A 16,174-nucleotide genomic window follows, 5' to 3' on the forward strand; every position below is an offset into this window, starting at 1 on the left:
AAACAGAATATGCATAATAATATAAGAAAAATAAATAAATAAAAAGATTATAAGGGGAGAAAAAACATTACTAAATATATACAGTCAACTTAATACAGATAAAAGATTTCACTTACTGGAGAAAAATACTTTATACCTATTGACAACATCAAATCTATAAAGAAAGAAATGACAGATCTAAAAGAAATAGACCAATGTACATTCACAATGAAGTATTTTCATTTATGTCTCTAAAGAATTATTGGAATATGATGACAAAAGGTAAGGGAAAAACCCATTAAGGGAACAGAAGATTTGAAGTACATGATACTTTGTAATTATTATTATTATTTTTTTTTTTCTGAGNAGGAAAATGTGCACTGTAATTACTAAAGTAAAAAAAGAGACAGAATGTATAATTTTCAAATGGTACAGTGAATGGAGTGAGGGGGAGAAAAGTAATGCTATAATTTATCCAAAAAAAGGCAAGAAAAAAAAAAGACTATGAATATAGACAAAAATATTCCACTATATCTTGTTGACATGACACATCTGAAAACAGATACAGGATAAAACAGCCAAGAAAGGCACACATAAATTCTAACCAAGAAGAAACAGAATATGCATAATAATATAAGAAAAATAAATAAATAAAAAGATTATAAGGGGAGAAAAAACATTACTAAATATATACAGTCAACTTAATACAGATAAAAGATTTCACTTACTGGAGAAAAATACTTTATACCTATTGACAACATCAAATCTATAAAGAAAGAAATGACAGATCTAAAAGAAATAGACCAATGTACATTCACAATGAAGTATTTTCATTTATGTCTCTAAAGAATTATTGGAATATGATGACAAAAGGTAAGGGAAAAACCCATTAAGGGAACAGAAGATTTGAAGTACATGATACTTTGTAATTATTATTATTATTTTTTTTTTTCTGAGGGACACAGTGAGCAGGGGAGGGTCAGAAAGAGAGGGAGACACAGAATCTGCAAAAGGCTCCAGGCTCGGAGCTAGTTGTCAGCACAGAGCCGGACGTGGGGCCCGAACTCACGAACTGTGAGATCATGACCTGAACTGAAGCCCGACACTAAACCGAGTGAGCCACCCAGGCGCCCCTGAAGTACATGATAAATAGGTGCTAAAAATATGTACAGGTATGAAAAATATATGCTTTTCAAACATGTGAAATATTTTTAAAATTTTTTTATATTTTTGAGGGAGTGTGTCAGCATGAGCAGGGAAAGGGCAGAGAGGAGAGGGAGACAGAGAACCCAAAATGCGTTCTGCGCTATCAGCGCAAAGCCTGACACAGGCTCAAACCCACAAACTGCAAGATCATGACCCAAGCCCAAATCAAGAGTCAGGTGTTTAACTGACTTAGCCACCCATGTGCCCCTGTGAAAACATTTTTTAAAATTACTATATACTGAGTCAGGAAGCCAGTATCAAGAAATTGCAAAGCACTACAATCAAACAGACCAACTTTATATCATCTATGTATTTAAAATATATCTTTAAATGTGTATATATACATATATTTATTTTTTAATATTTATTTTTGAGAGACAGAGTATAAGCAGGGGAGGGGCAGAGAAAGAGGCAGACCAGGCTCCAGGCTCTGAGCTGTCAGCACAGAGTCCAACTCGGGGCTCAAACTCATGAACCATGAGATCATGCATGACCTGAGCCGAAGTCGGATGCTTAACTGAGCCACCCAGGTGCCTTTAAAAATATATATATATATTTTAACATTTTAAAAATGGAATCTGTAATTTAAAATCATTCACAATGAAATCTCCAAGACCATATTGTTTTACTGATCAATTAGGCTAAATACTGAAGGAGGAAGTAACACCCAATCTTATAAAGACTCTCCAAAAGAATTTTAAAAAGACAGAATTTTTATTTTCTGAGGCCAATATATTAAAATCTGTAATTTCTTACATGAAAGGACAATGACAGGTTTATTCCATCATGAAAAGAAATCCAAAAACCCTACAAAATTTGGAATTAAGTTGAATGGTCATTAAGTTTGAACTTTCTGAGTGTGAGAAATGATTGGTCTATTTGAATTTAAATAGAAAAGTACCAATTAGTTTAAACAAACCTGTATCTAGTCAAGAAGCATAAATTTAAAGTACAGTTTACTAAAGTAAGTAAAACATGACTAAAAGCTTAGTACATGATATATTTCTTAATACAATAACATCACTACTGGCACGCACCTGTTGCTGTCTTGTCACGAAATTCTTCAAGTTTCATCAATGTCGCTGAAGTAAGCTGTGCTAGATTTACCTCTTTTGGAGGTCTGAAAAATTCCACAATACTATTCACCGTTCTCTGTTAAAATAAGTGTCACTAACATTAGGCACAAACTCAAAGTAAACTGAAATCCATTAAAACTTAGGTATTTAAAAATGCTTACAGCATCATATATCATTTCTAGAGGTTCAGCTTCTATGATACACCTTTGAGCAGCAGTTTCATCTATCGGATTTATCTCAAATACAATTTGGAAGAGTGACGTAGCATCATCCAATGAAGAAAGGAGGCGAGGTTTTGTTGAATTATCTGGTAAGCCAGTAACATGAAATGAATCAATTTTGGTTTCAAATCTACATGAAAAAATACAGACAAAAATTCGTTATCAATGCAATTTTCAAGTATTCTGTAAACTGAAAATAAAAATGAAAACAACTTAAATTTGCATTTCCTGCTACTCAATTCCATTCATATCAGAGAAAATGTTGTATCAGAGAAAATATACAACTGTTCGATCTCAAATGACATAAATTAATTCACAAACAACTCTTTTCACATGTTGATTTCTACATAAAAAAGTTATTTGAGAGTTAGGGGTTTCGAGTTCCCAATAAAGGAGTCTGGAAGTCTCTACTAGATACAAACAAGTAAAAGGCTGACCAAACTCTTCTCGGATATATAAGAGAAGGGATGACACAACACAAGTCATTGCCCCCAAGACTGGAGACACAGGTGAATACAGGGAGTCATACTTACAAGAACAGAGACGTGAAAGAAAACTACCACATATACCAAGGCCAAAGTTGGAAAACCTGAACTGTTTCATTCTCCTAAATTGTTGGAGATTTAGTGTGGACAATTCTGAGGTTAAAAACTCTAGGGGGACTCAGTAATAGGGGAGGCCCCACAATATTTTAAGATACACCTCCAGGAATTAGACCAGGTTGCCACATAAATACTGGAGAAAAGTCCCCTTGTGCTAGGAAATGGCAAAGGAAAAGGAATACAAAGGACTGTGTTCTTAAAAAGGCATGCCCTATGGAGCAACTAGTTACCCAGAGCCTAACCTGATGAACAAAAAGCAGAATAAATGCAAAAAAAGAAAAAAATTCCCCTAGACATATTTTCAAAACAAAAAAATCACCCTGGAAGAAACCACCCTGAAAGAAACCAAAGAAAAAGAAACACCTTATATAGAGAGGAACAAAGCTAGGAATTATATCTGCTTTCTCAGAAAACAGATAAGCAAAAATATATACAGTGAAAAATTTGAAGGTTTGGAAAAAAAAAAAAAATCAAACTTATTTTCTCCTTCAACAGTGACAATAAAAACTTTCTAAAATGAAAATGGAGGGAAACTCTTGCAACTAGACTTGCCTTTTGAGAAATATTTAGAAGTTATTTAGAAAGAAAGAAAAAAATGTGAGAAACTCAGATCTACATAAAGAAACTAAAAGTACTAAAGAAGGAAAAAGGAAAGGTAGAATAAAAACTTTTATGTTACTTACTTTATTGATCTAACAAATTAGTATGTTCTAAATAATAACAACTTGGTTATGTATGCTTACATGTATCTCGTGTGTGTGTGTATATATATATATATAGGGTCACGCATGCTCATGTAACAAGTGAAATGAATAACAACGATACAAGGGGCTAGAAGGAATAAAGATATTTTTGTTCTTATAAAGTATTCACACTACCCATGAAATACTATGGTGTTATTTGAAACCAGACTTGGATCATTAGAAATGTATACTGAAAACTCTAGGGCAACTACTAAAATGAGTATGGGGTTTCCCTCTGTGGAGATATAGTGACCAGATAGGGGTGGTGATTATTCAACATTATGAATATATTAAATCCCATTGAATTGTTCTTTGGGGGATGATTTTATGTCAATTTGACTTCTATAAGGAAAAGTTAATAAAATAAAATTACTGAAGTATTGAATGCATACATTACTAAAAAAAAAAAATCCTGAAATCACTAACCTACCAGTTAATGAATGATACATGAAAAAGTAACCTAAGCCTAAACCAAGAAGAATAAAGAAAATATAAAGGTAAGAGGATAAATTAAGAAAATAGAGAATAGACAAGTACTGGAAAAAAACAAAGCTTTTTTTATGGATCAACAAAATTTACCTGAAGAAAGAAGAGCAAAGACTCAAAAAAAAAATTTAGAGGAATAAAAAGACATGAGGTTTCACAGAAAGAAAAAGGGATTGTTACATGGTGTTACTGCAACCAACCACATGCCCACAAATTAGATAGCTTACATTAAATGAACAAATTCCTAAAAAGAAACAAACTACTGAAACGGACTGAAAACATAAAAACAGTATCTAAATAGACCTAAAAACAAGATTAGATTAAGTTAAGCATTAAAAACTTCCCACAAAGTAAAACTAAGGCCCCAGTGACATTACTGGTGATTTTACCAGCAAACATTTAATGAAGAATCAACGCCAATTCTTTACAAATGATTCCAAAGATGAGGGAACATTTCCTAACTTATTATATAAAGACAGTATTATCGTCATACAAAACGACAAAGCCATCACAAGAAAACTATAAACATATTCTCTTATGAACACAGACATAAAAATCCACACCAGCAAACCAAATCCAGCTGTATGTAAAAAAGGTTATACATATGCCCAAAAGAATACATGATTATTTTATCATCTGAAAATTATTTAAGGTAATAAATCATTAATCAAAAGAGTAAAGAACAAAAACTCCACAATCATCTCAGTAGACATAGAAAATGCATTTGACACTATCTAACCACCTTCCGGACCAAACAAAATAAAACTCAACAAACTAGGAATAGAAGGAAGTTTCTCAAACCTGATAAAAGTATCTATGAAAAACCCACACTTAACATCATATTTAAAAGACTGAGCACTTCTGGGGTGCCTGGGTGGCTTAGTCGGTTAAGCGTCCGACTTTCGCTTAGGTCATGATCTCGCGGTTCGTGGGTTCGAGCCTCCTGTCGGGCTCTGTGCTGACTGCCAGCTCAGAGCCTGGAGCCTGTTTCAGTCTGTGACTCCCTCTCTCTCTGACCCTCCCCTGCTCACGCTGTCTCTCTCTCTCTCTCTCTCTCCTAGAAATAAATAAAAAACATCTAAAAATAAATAAATAAATAAAAGATTGAGCACTTCTTAAAATAAAGAACTAGAAAAGGATTCCCTTTCTGACCACTTCTTTTCAACATGGCACTGAAGGTTCAAACAATGGCAAGAAAGAAATTAAAGAAAAGGTATCCACATTGGAAATACAGATATAAAACTATCTCTATTTGCAGATGCAATGCTCTTATATGCAGAAAATCCTAAGGAATTCACTAAAAACTATTCAAACTAATAAACAAGTTTATCAAGGTTACAGGGTATATACAAGGTTTCAGATCAACGTACAAAAATCAACTCTATTTCTACACACTGTAGTAAACAATCCAAAAGTGAAATTAAGAACATGATGCCCCTGTAATAGCATTGATGGGGTTAAGGACACAGTATCCCAAAATATCTCACCTTGGCATAGTGAATATTCCAACTTGAAGGAGTTTGAGAACCAGCAGAAGTAGGGAGGGCACTCTGATATTCCCCGACCCTGCTTCCCTCAAACCCTCACATAACAGGTGCCCTCCCTAAACCCAGAAGAAAGCTGAATCTTCACCTTTAGGGACAAAGGTAAACTGAGAAGAATCCTAATAAACAGGGCTTGTTGAGTTTCTCCCGGTCTAATATACTTACCTTACTCCCTGACCTTAAGTCCTTCACAACTATCCACTCTTTATCAAAGCTAACGAGGTCTAATCTAACTGGTTCTTTGGATCTTCATTTCCATAGGAGGCCTCTCATGTCAATGTAAAACTTACATTAAATAAAGCTGCATATTTCTCTCCTGTTAGTCTTTGTCAGATTTAGTTTTCAGACATAGCAAGACACCCAAAAAGGGTTGAGGAAAACTCTTTCCTCCCATACAGCATCAAAAACAATAAAATACATGAGAATATGCTTAATAAAAAAGGTATAAAACTTGTACTCTGAAAAGTCTAAAACACTGTTGAAATTAATGAAGATCTAAATAAATGGAAAGACGTCCAGTGTTCATGGGCTCTAAGACAATACTGTTTAAATGTCAGTACCTAAAACTGATGTACAAATTAAACACAATCATTAAATCTAACCTGAAAGTTTTTGGCAGAAATGGACAAGATGATCTTAAAAGATACAAAGAAATTCAAGAAAATCAGAAGAGCTAAGACCATCTTGAAAAAGAAAACTGGAGGGTAAACTTTCTGATTTCAAATTTTCCTACATAGCCATACTAATCAACACAGTTACTACTGGCAGAAGATTAATCATATAGATGAATGGGAATAAAATCTTACATTTCTGGTAAACTCGTTTTGATGAAGATACCAAGACCATTCCATGGGAAATAAGTTTTTCCAATACATATTGCTGGGACAAATGAATGAAGAGAATGAAGTTGGACCCCAATCTCAAGCCATATACAAATGTTAATTCAAAATGGATCATAAACCCAATTTAAGAGATTAAAGTATATAATTCTCACAAGAAAATAAAGGAATATATCTTTGTGTCCTTGAGTTATGTGAAGACTTCTGGAGTCTTTAATGCAACAGAATAAAAAATAAACTGGACTTCATCAAAACCAAAAATATCCAAAGAATACCATCAAAAATATGAATAAACAAGAGAAAATAACTGAAAAACTTTTACTCTACAGATATTTTTCAGTAATACATAAAGAACTCTTAAAAATTCCACCAACAAACAAGAGACCAGGGCCAGATAGCTCTCCAGAGGAATTCTGCCAAACAGTTAAAGCTGTTCTTCTTTTGAAGCTGTTCCAAAAAACAGAAATGGAAGGAAAACTTCCAAACTCATCTACAAGGCCAGCATTACCTTGATTCTAAAACCAAAGGCCCCACTAAAAACGAGATTACAGATCAATTTCCCTGATGAACATGGATGCAAAAATTCTCAACAAGGTACTAGCAAACTGGATCCAGTAATACATTAAAAGAATTCTTCACCATAATCAAGTAGGATTTATTTCTGGGATGCAGGGCTGGTTCAGTATCTGCAAATCAATCAATGTGATACATCACATTGATAAATCAAAGGATAAAAACATGATCCTCTCAATAGATGCAGAAAAAGCATCTGACAAAATACAGCATCCTTTCTTGATAAAAACCATCAAGAAAGTAGGGATAGAAGGATCATACCTCAGGATCATAAAGGTCATAAACGAAAGACCATCATTAACTGGGGGAAAAAACTGACAGCTTTCCCCCTAAGGTCAGGAACACAACAAGGATGTCTACCCTCACCACTGTTATTCAACATAGTGCTGGAAGTCCTAGCCTCCAACAATCAGATAACACAAAAAAATAAAAGGCATCCCAATCAGCAAGGAGGAAGTCCAACTTTGACTCTTTGCAGATGACATGATACTCTATGTGGAAAACCCAAAAGACTCCACCAAAAAAACTGCTAGAATGGATACATGAATTCAGCAAAAAGTTGCAGGATATAATAATCAATGCACAGAAATCTGGCATTCTGTACACCAATAATAAAGCAGCAGAAAGAGAAACCAAGGAAATCAATCCAATTTACAACTGCACCAAAAACCATTAAATATCTAGGAATAAATGTAACCAAACAGGTGAAAAATTGATGCACTGAAAACTATAGAAAGCTTATGAAAGACACTGAAGAAGACAAAAAAAAAAAGGAAAAAATTCCATGCTCATGGAAGAAGTTATCATTGAAATGTTGATACTACATAAAGCAGTCTACATATTCAATGGAATCCCTGTCAAAATAACACCAGCATTCTTCACAGAGCTAGAACAAATAGACCTAAAATTTGAATGAGACCAGAAAAGACCCTGAACAGCCAAAGCACTCCTGAAAAAGAAAACCAAAGCTGGAGACATCACAATTCCAGACTTCAAGCTGTATTATAAAAGCTGTAATCATCAAGACAGTATGGTATTGGCACAAAAACAGACACATAGATCACCAGAACAGAACAGAGAACCCAGAAATGCACCCATAGATATTTGGCCAACTAATCTTTGACAAAACAGGAAAGACTATTCAATGGAGAAAAGTCTCTTCAGCAAATGGTGCTAGGAAAAATGAACAGTGACATGCAGAAGAATGAACCTCAACCACTTTCTTACACCATACACAAAAATAAACTCAAAATGGATGAAAGACCTAAATGTAAGGCAGGAAGCCCTCAAAATCCTACAGGAAAAAGCAGGCAACAACCTCTTTGACCTCGGCTGCAGAAACTTCTGACTTGACATGTCTCCAGAGGCAAGGGAAACAAAAGCAAAAATGAACTACTGGGACCTCATCAAGAGAAAAAGCTTCTGCACAACAAAGGAAACAATCTGCAAAACTAAAAGGCAACCAATGGAATGGGGGAAGATATTTGCAAATGACATATTAGATAAAGGGTTAGTATCCAAGATCTATAAAGAACTTATCAAACTCAACACCCAATAAACAAATAATACAATGAAGAAATGGGCAAAAGACATGAATAGACACTTCTCCAAAGAAGACATCCAGATAGCCAACCGACACATGAAAAAATACTCAACATCACTCATCACCAGGCAACTACAAATCAAAACCACAATGAGATACCACCTCATGCCAGTCAGAGTGGCTAATGTTAGCAACTCAGGCAACACCAGATGTTGGCAAGGATGCAGAGAAAGAGGAACTCTTTTGGACTGCTGGTGGGAATGCAAACTGGGGCAGCCACTCTAGAAAACAGTATGAAGGTTCCTCAAAAAATTAAAAATAGAACTACTCTACAACCCAGCAATTGTACTAGTATTTATCCAAGGGATACAGGAGTGCTGATTCAAAGGGGCATGTGCACTCCAATGATTATAGCAGCATAATCAACAATAGCCAAAGTATGGAAAGAGCCCAAATGTCCATCAACTGATGAATGGATAAAGAATGTGTGGTATACATATGTATGTATGTATACAAATACACACACACACAATGGAATTATTACTCAGCCATCAAAAAGAATGAACCCCTGCCATTTGCAACAATGTGGATGGAACTAGAGTGTATTATGGTAAGTGAAATAAGTCAATCAAAGACAAATATCATATGACTTCACTCATATGTGTAATTTAAGAAACAAAACATCGGAACTTAAGGGACAAGAAGCAAAAATAATATCAAAACAGAGAGAGAAACCATAAGACACTCTTAAATACAGAGAACTGAGGGTTGTTGGCGGGGTGTTGCAGGGGGAGGGCTAAAGGGGTAAGAGGCATGAAAGAGGGTACTTGCTGGGATGAGCACTAGGTGTTATATGTAAGTGATGAAAAAAAATTTTTTTTAATGTAAGTGATGAATCACTAATTTCTATTCCTGAAATTATTATTATACTATATGTTAACTAATTTGGGTTTAAATTTAAAAATAATAATAAATATTAAACAGTATTAAAACAAATTTGTTGCTAAGGAAAAAAAGAACTTTAAAGAGGAATAATGAAAAGACAACCTAATTAAAAATGGGCTATAACTTAATACACAGAAACAGCTAATGATCATACGAAAAGATGCTTAACAGGATTAGCTATCAGGAAATGCAAATAAAAATGACAGTGAGATACCAATTCACATCCATTAGGATGGCTGTAATCAAAAGGAAGGTAAGTGTTGGCAAGGATTTAGATTAATTAGAAACTTCAGTACACTAGTGATAGAAATGTAAAATGGTACAACTTCTTTGGAAAACAGTCTGGCAATTCCTTAAAAATTTAGATAATTAGTTACCATATCAGGAAACAATTCTGCTCCTAATTTCCACTTAAGAAAATTTAAAACTTATTGTCCATATAAAATATTGCCAGTAAATATTCCTGGCAACATTATTCATAGTAGCCAAAAAGTAGAAACAAACCAAATACTCATCTTCTGATGAACGGGCAAACAAAATGTGGTATAGCCATACAATGGAATATTACTGAGCAACAGAAAAAACAACCCTACTAATTCATGCTATATCAGAGATCAACCTTGAAAGTATTCTAAGTGAAAGGAGCTGGAAAGAAAAGGCCATATTATTTTATGATTCCATTCATTTGAAATACCTCCAACAGACACATTCTTATAAACAGAAATTACATGTTGCTTTACACTGGAGAAAAGGGAGAATGTGGAGTGACTGCTAATGGGTGTAGGAATTTTTTTTTAGGGTGTTAAAATATACTGGAATAAAGATTACGGTAACTGTTGCACAACTCTGTAAACATACCAATGTGAATTTCATAAAAGATACCAAATGAGTTGTACACTTTAAATGGGTGAATTGTATGGTATGTTAATTATATCTCAATAAAACTATTTTTAAAAACAAAAGTAAAATAAAGAGCTATCCAGATAAAAACCAAATGGTTGATGTAGTTTCTTTTTGTATCGTGTGACTGCTGACACTTGGGTATTATTCTTCAGTGTCCCTCTACTTTTCCTCAGCATAGAGTTCTTACTGACCAGGTGTTATTTTAATAATTCCAAAATATAAGTTCCTAAAAACACATAAGCATATATTAAACCACAGTAGTCTTTAAAAATACTGTTAGACTGTGAGTTTTTTTCTTATAAGTAAAAGAAAAATACTTACTTAATTGCTTGTGCTCCTGGTCTTTGCACAATCAAAGTGCTAAATTCTTCCACTACAATATCTAACAGTTCAGGTGTTTCTCGCTTTTCTCTTAGAACAATAGACATACTTTTCAAGTGAACAAACAACTTCATGGCTTCAAACTAGAGTATATTCAGAGGAACAAAAGGAGAAGAAAACATATATATGTAAATACAAAAACTACTCTCATTCATATACTTTATTCTTTCCAATAATCAAAAAATACTTTTAAAACAACCCTTTATATATTAAATAATCACCACATTAACATAAAAAAGTAGGGGCAATTTTTATCCTTACCTTGGAAATTAAAATACTTACAGACCAAATGTCAAAATAAGTCAGTAATATCTATTTCTCAAAGGATTAAAAGCAGGCCTATCATTAAATTCTAAGTATAAGGCAAGAAAACATCTTAAAACATCTTACTGTTTTAGGCAAGGTTGGATCAACTGCTGTTTCACTGTAGCCAATTGCTTCATAGAGTAAAACTTTTTCTTCAGGTGTCAACATTTCTTCAAGAACTATAAATCATAAAGAAGTATTTTGCATTCTTAACCGGTAAGATAAAACTAACCCGTAATTTAGTTACCTTTAACCAATGAAATGCAAACTTAATTCTTTTTATACTTTTAAGAAAATTTTTTGAGACCACAAGAGACAGAGTACAAGTGGGGGAGGGGCAGAGAGCAGGAGACAGAATCTAAAGCAGGCTCCAGGTTCAGAGCTGTCAGCACAGAGCCCGACATGGGGCTCAAACTCCTAAACTGTGAGATCATGACCTGAGCCAAAGCTGGATGATTAACTGATTAAGACACTCACATGCCTTTTAATTTAAAAAAAAAAAAAAGAAAGAAAGAAAAATTATAATCACTGAATGTCAGGATGACATTGGCAATTTTAAAAGGATTAGTCTCCAAAAATATAAATTGCTAAATGTATAAATTTAGCAATATAAATTTCTAAGTATTTGTATTAAGCAAGCTCACAAAATGGCTCACAGTATTACAGACTTGATGACACTGTGCTAAGTAACATACCTGGCATACAAAGTAGGTAGTATTAATATCATGATCTTCCCATTTTACAGATGATGAAATTGAGGTTCAAAGAGTTTTAATAGTCTGTCTGGGCTACACTGCTAATAAGTGATAGATCCAGGATATAAACTTAAGCCCCTAAATCTCCAAAGCTATTATCTTAAATATTTAGTAAGGAAACAAAAACCTTTCCAAGAAACAATTTTAATAAAAATGTATAATGCCTTATACCCTTTGCAAATTTTTACTTATTATTATCTATATGCATTTACTAAATCCTCTGAGCATAAAGTTCTTCTGTAAACATTAAGATAAAAATTTTTTTATTTGACATATGTATTTGCAATGTTATAATAGTTTTATTGATAATAAGGTTAAATTACATATGATATATATGCACATAATGTTGATTTTCCTTAGGAAATTTTCTGCAAAACTTTATTTTCACAACTGATGATTGGCTGCACTAAATTAACTTGATAATTAATTGCACTACTATAAAATGAAATGGACCTACTTCCAGGCTTCACATCTGGCTGTTCTTTACTTTTTGGTTCTGACCAAGTCCACAGCCAGCTAAACCATCCCTTATTATCCTCTGCATCTTTTGCTCCTTCTCTGTAAATCCTGTATCCAGCTTTCTTTACCTAAAATAAATAAATTTTCAAATAAATGACAAATTATCCTTATTTAGCAATCTAAAGAAATAGAAAAATGACATTTAAAAAACTTAACTACTGTAGTGAACAAATATAAACATTATACAAACTGACAACACAACACAGTAACTCCAACATTAGCCAAACATGAGAATTTAGGATACCAGGTACGGTCAGCCCTACTGTTACAAGTCATGGTGATTACACCACTCCCTCCAAAATTGGATTTTTACCTTCATATGAACTGAGTGTTTGATAAGCCAAATTATTTAGCAAGAATGTTTCCCCACAGGACCTAATTTAAATGGATGGGGCAAAACATTAAGTCAATTTTTCTTATACTGTTCTACAGGAAGCAAATTTCAACCCCTTTCAGGAAACAGTGTATTACAGTGCAACACTAATGATAATGACTACATCTGTCAAATCTACATGGAATCTAGATTTACTTATTGAAAGATAATCTGGAATTACCTCAACTTCTGCCTGTTGTCTTGATATAGTTATATTAAATACATCCAAGGTCTTTTCCAACTCCTAAAAGTATAAACAAAAGTGTGTTTGAAATAACTTTATATACCTACATAAAGATTATAAAAATTATAAAACTGCAATATATAATCTATCAAATTGCTGCACTGAAGCAAAGACATAATAGGAAGCAGAAAACAGATCATCCATCAACATAATATCCCTGTTAAATTCTGAGAAGCAGTGCTTATATATATACACGTCAGCTTGGAAACGGTAATGATCGAATAACCTCTTAACAAAGAAATCATACGCTATGCATACAGTTGTTACAACTCTGCATGATTTACAGACACATTCTAAAAGACACGATACAGGCATTGCTTAAAATGATTTTTGGGTTTTAACTATAAGGGCAAACACATTAATGTTACCTTCAACTAAAAATTATAAATCCTTCATATTATATGCACAGTTGGTGTGTCATCTTTAATATATACCAAGTAGATCTAGATACATTTAAAACTTACTTTGAAATTCTACATATTCCAAAGTTTCTATGGCTACTGAAATAAACAGAGATAAGGTAAGTCTTTCATCATATCAATAAATTATTTCCATGATCAATTTTAAGAATGTCATTCTAAAATCTTTTTCCCCCCCCTAGGAAAAGCAAACATGACCTACTTTATCTAGAAAACAACTTCACTCAGGATCCTACTATCCAGCAGATTTGTAGGATTCAGGTTAATATCCAAAATAAATAAGTAAGGAAATGTGTAACCACCTTTCCAAAAGGCCTCTAAACCCAAGCATTCCTAATAGTCGAGGACTGCAGAAAGTCTCCTACATCGAAATAAAAATAAAGCTCAATCTTCAGGGAGCTCCTAACTGGAAGCTGGTCTAGATTCAGAACAATTACAGTAATTTCAAGAGGCTGTCTCCCTAAACTGAACTTTATCTATAAAACAATTCCTTCTAGAATATACTATAATGTTAAAAGACTAGTATTTAGGAAGTTCTCAAGACAGATAATGAGATGTAAAGTTGCTAGTAAAGACTAGAAACGCCACAAAAATTAAGACAAAGGAGGCTCTGTATGGGTAGAAAGTTTAGGAAAGTTCATACAAGAGATGGGACTTAAGTAGAGTTTGAGGAATGAATAAAAGTGGGGCAAAGAGATAAGTAAAGGAGATGGACTTGGCTACAAACGTAAGCATAGTATGTATAAAAGACAAGAAATTTATTTAATTAACACCATCATTTGTAACACAGAGAAATGGAATGGTGACAGATAACGTAAGGCTTTGAAATCGACACAAAGAAGATTGGAATCCATGTAGCAAATTTTTTTTTAGGCTTTTGAGGTTAAAAATGTCATAGTGTGAGGCTTCAAATTACTATCTGCATGAACCCAAATCTCCCCAGATGGAGAGTAATCTCTAATTCCAACAGCTCACAGGAGAGTATCACCTGAGCTCATAGGAGTAAGAAAGTCTAAGTAAAAGAGAAAGAGTCAGTCAAAACTGAAATAAGTAGGAAGTGTTAGTCACCAAAGACGGAGGAGTTATGTAGTACAAAATATTCAACAACTTTTTTTAAATACTAACCTGCAAAGAGATGAGTAGTTCACCAGTTGGCTTCTTAGTTGTTATCTTTTTTTTATAAAGTTCTTTATACTGCTTCATTTTTTGCCTGTGTTCTCTAATATACTTCCATGACCACATCCGTAACCGGGGGCAGACATTTACTTCCAGAATACCACGTATAGCATAACTCCACCTATAGAAAACAAAAAACAAAAAAACCAAAACCCTACACTTAACAGCCTCAAACCAACAGTAGGAAATAAAGTTACTTCTACTCCAAAACAACATATCTAACGATATAGTACAAAGACTATCAAAATGGTGTCCTGAGTATCTGATTTTTCCCAGCCCTATATGTATTAAGACTACATTATAAAACTTATCTCTTTCCTAAGTGGAAATAAGCCAAATCACTGAATTTTGTTACAAAAAAGATAGCTTTACAGGGAAACTATGGAAATATTACTTGGCAAATAGTAATTAAAAGTCAACTGAAAAGTATTTGCAACTTCTAGAAACAGCAAGAGCTTAATAACAGTTAAGACTTTTAAATTAAAAACAATTTTTTAACGTTTATTTTTTGAGAGACAGAGAGAGAGTGGGGGAGAGAGAGAGAGGGAGACACAGAACCTGAAGCAGGCTCCAGGCTCCCAGCTATCAGCACAGAGTCCAATGCAGGGTTTAAACTCATGAATGGTACAATTATGACCTGCACTGAAATTAGATGCTTAACCAACTGAGCCACGCATGAGCCCCAAGACTTTGGAATTCAAAAAGGGGCTACTCTTCATAGACACACATAACCTAACTTTCAAGTTTAATTATATAGGCTTGAAGTATCTAATATGAAAAGTTTGGATTTTTTTTTTTTAAAAAGGTATTGCGAGACACAAACTAGGATATAGTTTTTAATAATCCCAAAACTACAGTTAATGAATGGTATTCTAGTGTCCCCTTTTAAAATTTTCTTAGAATCCCTTCAATCAACTTAACATAATAAGCAAAAGCATAAATCAAACAACAGTTTGTATCTGTCCTTAAAGAGTATCTTAAAAAGTTATTCTCAAAGTCGGGGCGCCTGGGTGGCTTAGTCGGTTAAGCATCCGACTTTCCGACTTTCGCTTAGGTCANAATATATATTATAAATTTAAAAAGATTAGATCAACCGATTCTACTTCTAGGTATTTATCTGATGAAAATGAAAACACAAGCACAAAAACATATATGTATGTACCCCCAATATTCACTGTGGCATTATTAACAATAGTCAAGATACGGAAACAACCTAACTGTCCATCAATGAACTAATGGATAAAGAAAATGCAGTGTGTATCTGTATGTGTATGTGTGCGTGCGTGTGAGTGTGTGTGTGTATAGTCATTCCATGACTGGAATATTATTTGGTCATAAAAA

The 16,174-nt window shown here is 33.7% G+C and overlaps 1 protein-coding gene across 4 annotated transcripts in view; it reads right to left on the minus strand.

Moving 5' to 3' along the window:
• VPS13A (vacuolar protein sorting 13 homolog A) overlaps nt 1-16,174 on the minus strand; it is a 228,674-nt gene that overhangs the window by 169,390 nt on the left and 43,110 nt on the right. For all 4 annotated transcript variants that reach the window (XR_013334008.1, XM_077759359.1, XM_077759360.1 and 1 more), the window contains exons 13-19: nt 14,783-14,954; nt 13,176-13,238; nt 12,560-12,689; nt 11,432-11,526; nt 10,982-11,124; nt 2,423-2,612; nt 2,223-2,337 (exon numbers count right to left, since the gene is read on the minus strand). Coding sequence is in view for 3 of the 4 variants with exons in the window: in XM_077759359.1 (XP_077615485.1) it covers nt 2,223-2,337; nt 2,423-2,612; nt 10,982-11,124; nt 11,432-11,526; nt 12,560-12,689; nt 13,176-13,238; nt 14,783-14,954 (908 nt within the window). In the remaining variant the exon portion in view is untranslated. The remainder of the gene's footprint in view (nt 1-2,222; nt 2,338-2,422; nt 2,613-10,981; nt 11,125-11,431; nt 11,527-12,559; nt 12,690-13,175; nt 13,239-14,782; nt 14,955-16,174) is intronic.

The sequence above is a fragment of the Crocuta crocuta genome, unplaced genomic scaffold (assembly GCF_008692635.1).
Source record: "Crocuta crocuta isolate KB4526 unplaced genomic scaffold, BGI_CrCroc_1.0 scaffold41, whole genome shotgun sequence".
NCBI lineage: Eukaryota > Metazoa > Chordata > Mammalia > Carnivora > Hyaenidae > Crocuta > Crocuta crocuta.